Source organism: Charadrius vociferus, unplaced genomic scaffold (assembly GCF_000708025.1).
Source record: "Charadrius vociferus isolate BGI_N301 unplaced genomic scaffold, ASM70802v2 scaffold67, whole genome shotgun sequence".
Taxonomy (NCBI): domain Eukaryota; kingdom Metazoa; phylum Chordata; class Aves; order Charadriiformes; family Charadriidae; genus Charadrius; species Charadrius vociferus.
In genome coordinates, this window is record NW_009649485.1 from 2,727,499 (window position 1) to 2,737,939 (window position 10,441).

The 10,441-nt window shown below is 35.5% G+C and overlaps 1 protein-coding gene across 1 annotated transcript in view; it reads right to left on the reverse strand.

Moving 5' to 3' along the window:
• SYN2 (synapsin II) overlaps positions 1 to 10,441 on the reverse strand; it is a 181,230-nt gene that overhangs the window by 112,273 nt on the left and 58,516 nt on the right. Inside the window, exons 2-3 of the mRNA XM_009889959.1 lie at positions 3,777 to 3,834; positions 1,267 to 1,358 (exon numbers count right to left, since the gene is read on the reverse strand). Coding sequence (XP_009888261.1) covers positions 1,267 to 1,358; positions 3,777 to 3,834 — 150 coding nt within the window. The remainder of the gene's footprint in view (positions 1 to 1,266; positions 1,359 to 3,776; positions 3,835 to 10,441) is intronic.

Below are 10,441 nucleotides of genomic sequence, written 5' to 3' on the forward strand. Positions count from 1 at the left end.
ATGTTTTGATGATAACTTGGCCTCAATATTTTTGTTCTGTTTGGAAAATCCTCTGCAGAAAAGCCACTAAGGAGCAGTGATAAAGATTTCCTGGCTCCAAAACGTCTATCATCAGGAAAAAAAAAAACAAAAAACTAAACTAAATTAAACTAAAATGAAATCTCTTACTCTTATAAGGAAATAATGTTGTGGATTTGGCATAAGTCGTTGTTGTATTAAGCTGCAGTATATTTAGAACGTAAGAGAGATTAAACAGTTGTGAGTTTGAAAGCATAAAGTACATTTATTTTCAATATTTTTTTCCCTGATTTTTTTTTTTTAATGAAAATTTCAAATCTTTTATTTGGACAGATGTTGTGCAAAACCATGATGATACAAGACACGCTGTATGCTGTCCAGGTCCCTGAACTCTTACTCCTGCCTGAAGATAAACATAAGCAGGGAACTACCAGGTCACTGTTAGTGGCTTGATCTACCCTTCCCAATGCAATTGTTCACCCAAACAACTGCAACGCTTAACTCAACTGCACTGGCCAACTGCACTGGCCATTTAAAAAATGGTACCCACTAATGAGATAAAATATAGGCCTGCCTGAAATACTGAAATAAATAAAAATAAGTAAATAAAGCTAATTCTTACTTAAGCTTTCACTTTCCCCAGACATACCCCTTTTTTCTCCCCTTACGTTTACAGTGCTGTTGACATCCTCACTGAAAAAAAAAATTTAAAAAATGGTAAAATGACCCTGCCCTGATCCTTTTTGGACAAAACAGCATATTGGAAAATCTCAGGCTTTTAAATGGCCATCTTTCGAACAGGCAGTGATATTCCAGTAACTATCCTGAGAGAAACACTCTGACTTGGCCTGTTTCAAAAGAAAAGATCCAACATCGGAAATAAATACTGCTCATCTGGAAAGGTCTGGCATGTACAAAATCAGCAAGGCTGTCTTATTTTTGAAGCAAAGATAAGACCCAAATCAATAACCCTGACTCCCAATCGGGTATTCTTCACACCAGACTTCGCTCCCATCTTAATCAAATCCATCTTTCATGGGATGAAAGTGTCGAGAGACTTCCCTCCTGTCCCAAACAGGACTGTCTGACACTGGTCAGATAGTTTACTTCCCACTTTTCGTGCCAATGACCGAGATGAATTGCATCAGTCAAAGTCCCTATCGCACATACACACAAAATCATTCCCTACCCTTTACATGCAGACATTATGCCATTTATTGCTTTTTGCTGTTATTTAGCTTTTCTTACCTGACAACTTTAGTGCCATTTCGAAATACTTGGATATCTACTGCATAATTGCCGTCAGCATGGGCTATCAAGTTGATTTCTGAAAATTCTGCCTATGAAAAGAAGACTCACGTTAGTCAGCCGGGTTTATTTTACGGTTAATTTCTTAAACCCCTTCTTTTAAGTATTACTATCTGAACTGCTGACAACATACATTTGGAATAAAATGAGCACTAAGAGGATATTAATTTAACAGTATTTGCCACGTATGACACATCACATTTGATTAAATTCTAATAAAAAGAAAGCAAAAAGAAAAAAAAAACCTTTCTGAAAAAATGACTGTGGGCTGTACCAAAATGTATTTCCTTATTCATGTCTGCACAGAAGTGTAAAGATTATATTTTTGCTTTGTATGGTGTTATCACAGATATTAATACAGACTCAACAAACATTTGTGTAAAGTTTTGAAGAAAACAGTACAAAAGCAATGTTAAAATAACTATGATAAATAGAACATTTTCTGAGAGCATTTAGTGCCTCTTCGTATACTTCATCCCTTTATTTCCTTTATGTACATTTACTCTTTAAAAGATCTGGTGCTAATAAACAATTGCCTCAAAAGATTCACAAATAAAGAACTTTTTCAAAGTATCTTCTCACACTAGAAATGTGGAATTTAAAAGGAATCACTCCATACTCTGAAACTACAGTTATGTGAAAGGAAAGGACAGGATGTTTTTCATTTATCCACAGTCTTTCATCAGCTTAGACTCTCAAGGCACTTTACAATAACATTACAGAGCAGAATAATTGAAATGCAGCCAACTGTCTTCTAGTGGATAAATAAAAGCGTCTTTGCTATCCCGGACACTAATACAGAATAGAGAGTGTCAGAATTCTCATTAGTCTCCTCTTGAAAAATGGTATCACTGAAAGTCTTCCTAAGTAAAATCCATCTAGGGCTTTCAGAATTTAGCGTTCAGTTAAGGCAAGTGTTGACTACTCTAACCACCGGTCCAACTTAATAGCTTAAGTATGTGCTTGATTTCAAGCATGGAGGTCTCTTCATTAAATCCCACATGCTTATATGCTTTCTTGGATCAGTGTTACAATGTTCTAAACACAAGGGGCAGTTTCAAGGTTATTGTAAAAACAGTGCAAATGGTGAGAGATTGAAATATTTGTATGAGTGCTGACAATCTGAAAGAACGTTTAAAATCTATTTAATCTGAGATTGACAACTTGTCTCTCCAATTAACAAATCATATTAAACAATTACAAGGATTCACAATATAGTTTGTCGTTTTAAAGCTTAGTACATGATAGAAAATACTGTATGTGATAGGTTTCTGTATAAAAATACAATAATGCTCTCTGGTATTAGCGAAAGAACACTAAAATAGTTGTTAATAACTCTGTATACGATTGTCACAGTGTTGACGTGTTAAAAAGTGATTAGTAGGGTTCAGAAACATTCTGTCTCTTACTGATTAAAGGTGGTTCCAGACCTACAAGAGACCATACGAAGCATATTCTGGGCTTACACCCAGTTTTTGTTAATATTAGAGAGACAGCGTGTCTAAACGTCAACTGCATGGTCTGATCCAGGTGTGAATGGTATTTTGGGACAAAATAGCTTGTCTTCTTTTTCCCATCTCTCCCTCAACACTCTTGAAGATCCCTGGCAAAGCCTTCCACGTTTCCAAGCCAAGAACACCAGCAGATATACAGTGGTGTAAAGAATGAAGCAAAGCTAGATGTTGCGCTATTGCGGTGAACTTAGGTAAGCTGAATCCACACAGCTAGCAATCATTTTCCCCTCACTCCGAAACTCCAACGACAAAACAATTCAGCCTAAGTACTGAAGCTTCTTACAGTAGCACCTATTCATAGAACAGAAGATTGAAAAGCAGTGAAAAGACGTATTTAATTCCCTAGTTTCAGATATCTAGCTCAAATAAAATAGCCATAATTCTAATGCACCCTGAATTATATCTCCATATTTATTGTGCTTTTTTTAAAAAAAAAAACAAACAAAAAACATGCTAACACTCCAACCAGAGTGTATGTATATCCTTAAGCGAAGGAATTAGTGATACAGAAATGCAACATGTAATTCATGGAGTTTCTGGGAAATGCAGTCTCTAAGCAACAACTTTTGAATATGACATGCTTTTAATCTACAAATTATGGTCAGAATCCTCTAAAAAAAGCCACGTTAGCATGAAACAACTAAATCTTTGAGTGTTCTAATTAACTTGTGAGGGTTTCCTGAAGCACAAAGCGCTATGTATCTATCTATACATATATGCACACAGAATCATAGAATCATTAAGGTTGGAAAAAACCCTTAAGATCGTCGAGACCAACCATTAACCTAACACTACCAAGTTCACCGCTAAACCATGTCCCTAAGACATCCACACGTCTTTTAAATACCTCCAGGGAGGTATGTATTTATACATATATAGGTATTTGTATAAATACACAAATATAAAAATAACATTCAGATTAAGTCATTTAATTACCTGTTCAACCTTTATGTCATATTCTCCATGGACCTTTTTTCCACGAAAAGCCTTGGCCCTGCAGAAAAAAAGGGAGAGCAAATCAAGGATATATGTATTTGTAATCAGTAGCTACAGGAAACTTTCCTGTATGGTCTTCAGTGTCTTGAAAATACACATACATGCTAATTGAATCTGCCTACTACACATACACAATTCTCTTTCCTTTGACATCCTCCTGTCCTTAACATCCCATCACGCAGTATTTTGTGATAAAAAGCACGTATGATGTGATTTTCAACATTAAAGGGTATATTAAGCGTACTGAAATACATATTTCACAATTAGTTATTAACACAAAAAAGTACCACTAAAAAGATGCAATCCTGCTCTCATTGAAGTCAATAATGCCAGTGGAAATGCATTTCAATGTGAACAACATTGTAACAACCACTCATGTTAATCTTTATCCACTTCATTTATTTAGAAAAACTGGTTTATTGGGAACAATATGCTTAGAAACTTTATATTGTTTTTAAAGAAAGCATCAGAGGTACTGGGACTGTTGTCACCAAATTCGCCAGTGCCTAAGTTACTAATAAGTTTTGCTTTTTCTAGACTATAACTTGAGATGATGTAATTAATCTGAAGGAGGGTTTATAAGTAATTATTATGCACGAAGACTGCTGTGATAAAACAGAACTGAATTCAATGATCCAGTCTCCCAGGTCTAACAAGTGGGCATTATTTCTAGTAATCTGTCAGTTGTATGCCTTAGGCAGCAAGTATCTGCTTTGGAGTAAATGGGAATTTTAAAAAACCACAATCTGTGGATAAACTATGAAGTTGAAAAAGGGAGATGGTATCAATCTGTCTCTGCACCTTCCTTGCTCAAGCCAAAGCTTAGAGTACCTTCCATGCTTTTGTTATATGTAAGTACAAATCTGTTGCACAATCCAAAACCAGAACATCGGAGAACATCTTCTGAAGTCTTAGGAAAAAAAACAAAACCAAACAACAAACTTTGTCCATTTTCAACATCTGATAAAATGATATTATATTAAAATAAATCTACTTCATCGGTGAAAGTAATGTATATACTATGTATTAAAACAATTCATCATTGCTTTTTGGAAAATTCTTTTCCCACTGAAAGACAGAAGAGTTTCACCATTAGTTTCAGTATGGAAAGAACCAAACTTCATAATAATCAACTGAAAACACTGCCTTTGGCAACATATTTAAGGATATCTTAGGTATTATGGAAAACCAATGGTAGAAAGCAAAGAAAGTGTTTATACTGAAATGTCATACTAAAATATTGCCCAACAATTAATTCTGTATGAAAATGCAATTGGTACAAATAAGGAAGAAAGCATTTGCACTACTGGTTTATACTGGTTTCTTGTAATAAACACATATGAAGTCTGAAATCTATAGTTTTATTATAGAAGGTGCATACATACAGGATAATGTTATCAAGTATTTTTGCCAATAACGAAAGCAGAAGACTGTATCACAAATCTAACAAAAAAATACTATTAATCCCTTATTTTTCTTTCCAAATTTCCATATGAATATGAAAATTATCTCTTGAAAACTCTGAAGATATCTGGACACAGCTTAAGTTTTATAATGCTGTTTATGTTGAAGCACCAGCTGGACCACATTAATCTAACAGGTGCAGGAAAGCCAAGGACATCTGTATTGCCCTGGGAGGAGCCCACAACAGCCACACACCAGATAGGAAGATCTCACGTTCAAAGATAGCACCACATTGCCTCAGGAGAAAAGTAACCAATTCCCAACAGCAGACAGCTTAATCATCTCTATGAATAACTGAGATTCACCACTTCAAAAAATATTTAAAACTCGTATCCCCATGAATTTAATAGTAATGTTATTGTCGAATTCATCCCCATGAATTTAATAATGTTATTGTCAAATTTTACTGGGAACATGCTGAGCTCCTAGATTTTATTTCTGATGCAGCACCAGGTGAGGTAAACACGTTATTGGACATCACATAGCACAAATTTAATTTAAATAGAATTATGTTGGCTACATAACACAATAAACGTCACAGTGAAGCTGCCTCTTGAACACTGAACAACATGCTTAAGAGTAATACTCAGTTTCTGCAAAGCCGAATGGTAACTTGACCATATACAGAGATTAAACCTCCCACAATGCTTACCCTAACAACTATCATAACTGATTTCTGTTTCATGAGAGGAAACGAAAATAGGAAACCACAAAGGCTCTTCAATTCTTTAGCACTAAGTCCATTGCTCATACTGGAATGTGCTCAAAACATCAGCTAATTATTAATTAGTGAGATGCTATTCCTTTAAATTCAGTTTTTCTACTTAAGCATCATTTAAATTAGGCAAGCTTTAAACAAACTCTGGCATGATTCACATTTCAACAAATGATTTTGGCTTTGAAAATAAACAGTAAGTACTGAAGTTAAGCAATCTGAGACTTGAAAACAAACATGACATTTAAACATTAAACAGACTTAATTCCAAAGAAGCATTAACCAACAACTTTCCTAAAAATGTATAATATTCAATAATATTCTCCAAATGTCCAGCCACAAACTGCAAGAATTTATCTTGCTATCTTACAACAAAACGTCATGACTCAGTCATTCCAGAACAAACTAAGAAATTCTTAGCATAAGTTTGCTGTGAAATAGAACCTAGTTTCCATTTTATTTACTGTGCTTAGGAAATACAGTCATATCCTGCTTAAATTATTTCCTATTTGTAATGAGAAATGTGCAAGCCTATTGTAAAGGCATTTATTACATGCTTAAATTATATTATTTTTTTTTACTGAGGGGAGATGGGGAACGGAATTCTTTGGTGCTATTGATAACTTCACTGAATTGTAGTTTGACATTGACTACTCTCAGTACTGTGCACAGAACACCTGTACATCAACTCTCGGAGCACCTCTGCAGGAAGGAAGGATGTCCAGGCAAGGCGGTTGAGAAGGGCGAAAGGAGAGCTGTCAGCACGAGTAAAGTTAAAACAAATACGCCCCAATTCAAGTAACATTTGGCTGCCCATTGTTGATGATTTCTTGCATTGTATGTAGGGAAGAGAAGGAAAGCAAGCTGTACCACTATTCATCTGAAACTCAGTTTAAACAGTTGCTTTCCAATGTAGAGAAAAGAGACAGCTACTAATAAGAATGCCGCCTACTGGAGTTATTAGCATGACCTCTTATAGTCAGAATCTTTTCAAAAGATGTGAAATATTTATGCAATTTTTTTTTCCTACACAATTAATTTTTTGGATAAAAATCTCGCACATTTAAAATTCAACAACTATAAAATATACAGTTGCCACAGATGCAGCCTAATACAAACTCATACCACTTACCGAACTTTGGCAAGGACAATGAATGAAGTAGTAATCACTAAAAATGTTTCAAATATATAAAAAAGACCTGAAATATTTCCCTCAAACTACACAGCACCTACATACATTTCCACAGTACCTTACTACGCCACGAAACCAATGTGTTTTCATTTCATGTAAATGAACAAAGCATTAAAACTGGTGCTACTTTCAACAGGCAGCAAAATCAACAGGAAAATCACTTGCTAACATGCAACAGGTTTATACTTCTTCAATTTGCATTCTTTAACACCACAATGCAGAGCTTTCCAGCAACGGTCTTTAATTAAGTCAGAAGCGAGCATCCAGCAAAGACGTGGGGTCCAGTCCTGCAAACAACTGCTCGTGTAAGTCGTGGAAGTCTCCTCTCTTCACAGCACGGCACACCCTTAAACTCGGCGATCTGCGCTTGCCAATGTCGTACAGCACTTGCAGTCCGATTGCTGTACAAATAACATAACGTGTGCAGGCTTCAGTCCCAGTTGAACACTGATTTCTAGCCACGTCTGGACAGCGTACCGGGAATTAATTACTGATCCTAGCAATAACAAGACTGGATGCTCAAAAATAATTATAGCGCCAGTTTACTACAACAGGGCAAAAGTTTGTTCATCACTTCGAACAGTAGCACCCTCTAGAGCACAGAAACTGCACTGTCATCCTTTATAAACGGCATAATTCACTTCAAGCAAGGTAATGTACACATTTATATACACACAGAGCGGTATCAAAGAACTTGTTCAGTGGAATTACCATATGCACGTAAAGATTGTGGGAGACTACAGAAGATTGTGACACAGAACCCGGCAGACTTCCACAAACTTAATAAACGTGGTACACTATTCCCAGTGACAGAGTAGAAAATGTTGACGAGAAAGCAAGCCCAGTCTTCAAGTTCAAATCTGGTTAGAAATAACTCATTTTTTAATTCAATTTAAAAACAAAAAAGAAAAAGAAGAGGGGAGAGGGGAGTAAGATCATTACTTCTTCCATATGCTGAGGACTTTTTAGACTGTCATGCAGACTTCTGTAAATATATGAAAACTATAAGAAACTTATCAAAAGTGAGCATATGATTACATTTGCGTAGTATTTTCATTTTATGTCACCTAATCCACAATCTACTGAAACCAGTGGGAATCTCTCTATCAACATCAATGGGCTCTGCAACTGTCTGATAGTATCAACATTCATTACACTGACTTCCAACCACCCAGCCTAGCTGATAAAACTCATCATTTGGAACTGCTACGATGATGCTGTAATGATTAAATAGAAGAAGTTATTAAGACTACTGTAAACACATGGGTTTACAGACTTTTTTTAATTACTTGTTCCACGTTTCTGCAGCAAGAGACTGATAAGAGACTGCTATAAAAAATAATCCTATTTAAAACCTGACTCTTAAAGACCTTGATACCTTTAAATGTGTTACTCAGATTCTGCAAGGACCTATTTAGATTTAAAACATGTTCTTTTTTTCTTCTGCACTGTGAAGTTACACTTTTGGCACTTGACCCAACCAGTATTTCACTCTCATATAAAACAGTTATGTTTTCTCAAGCTATTACTTCATACAGAAATTGTCTTAAAATAAGCAGACTGTCACCACAAACTAAATGATAAAACATAGCAAATGCGTGACTTTTAGTTTTAGTAGTAGTCCCTGTTAAATTGGATTTTATTAGATTAATGATAATCTCCATTACCAGAAGCCTGTAAATTTGAACAGCCGTGCATTTTACTGGCTCTGAAATGGCACGGTTTATTTTACACAGGTGCCATGGCTCACTTTTGTATCAGGCCAGTTAAATTTTGCTGTTAATCACTCAGTTTGATGAAATGTCATATTCAGTGGAAACACTGTAACGGCAAGGACACATGGATTGCTCTTTCCAGTTATTCGCTGTGTGAACTGACAATGCACAGAAATCCTAACTGAAACTTGACTCATTTCATAAAAACATATTTTTTTTTCCCCAGTACGACAGGCAGGACACAATTAATGCAGTTCTTCATTCTAAGTCATAGCTTTGCCTTTTGAAAAGGGAAAATACACTGTTCATATAAAAAAAAAAAAAGTGCTAGCTTCTGTCAATAAAGTAACATATAAACAATTGCATTTTAGTCTATTATTTAATCTATTGAGGTCACAATAGAAAGGATTTCTGAACATTTTCTTCTGTGTTCAATGGGACATCATCTTTTTTAACATGCAAACAATCTAGAAATAAAGAACACAAGCTCATTAAGCAGCAATTATTCCATTTCCCTTTCTGTGCTGCATATGCCCTTGCTAGAAAAGGGATTTTTTCACAACAGCTTTATATGTGGCACCTTCAGAGGCTTCCACAATCTGATTCAATCCAAATTTTTTTTCTCTTAATTCATTGCTAGCCTTTTCTTTTTTAATGAATAATCCTGTCCCCTTGGCTTATATCAGAATGTTACCTCCTTTACTCTGATTATTTAAACAAAACACAGCCATTTTATTCTTTCTCAGCACAGATCTTCCAGCCCAAGAATCATCTTTGTTGTTTTAATCAGGAGCCCTTCTATTTGTCTGTTCTGTGCCTGAACACAGTGTTTTCACTAGATCAAGAAGAAACTGCCTCCTACTCCTGAATCTCTCATTTGAGCTTGAATTTTCTGGGTCTTTTGAACAGCACACTTTATTGAAAATGCCTAATTTTCTGCCCACTCTAGGTGAAACAAGTACTCTTTCATGACCAAACGCTGGTCTGCCTTTCTGGTAACGTCTCAAAATCCCACACCTCTGATTAAGTAATATTTACCATTAGCCCATTACCTCTGTGCAAGATTTATAGTCACGATGTAATTTCTGTGGGCTTATTTTTTTGTAAATTAGATGATAAATGAAGGTATTTTTAAATGTTCATTCCCTCATCACTAGAAGACCTCATACGTGATGCAACATATTATAACCTTTTCCAAATCTGTTAGACTCATTAGAACGACGACTGCACTTTCCCATGGTTAGGTTCATCAAAATATTTTGTACTCATGAGATGAACAGAAAGTCCCAACTTTTCTACAGGAAAACATCACTAGCCAAATTACGAAATATTACTGTTCCAAGTACTGATGAAGGTTTTGATGGTTCTTAGTGCTAGGAGACTCAAACTGCATATTCGGCACCAGGTGCTGTAAGTTTCTTGATCTTATCTACTACAGCCAATGTAATGATATTACAGGCTAAAGTAGCAAAATTAAATTTGTCATTTCCAAGTCTCCCTTCGAAGTCATCCACTCTTT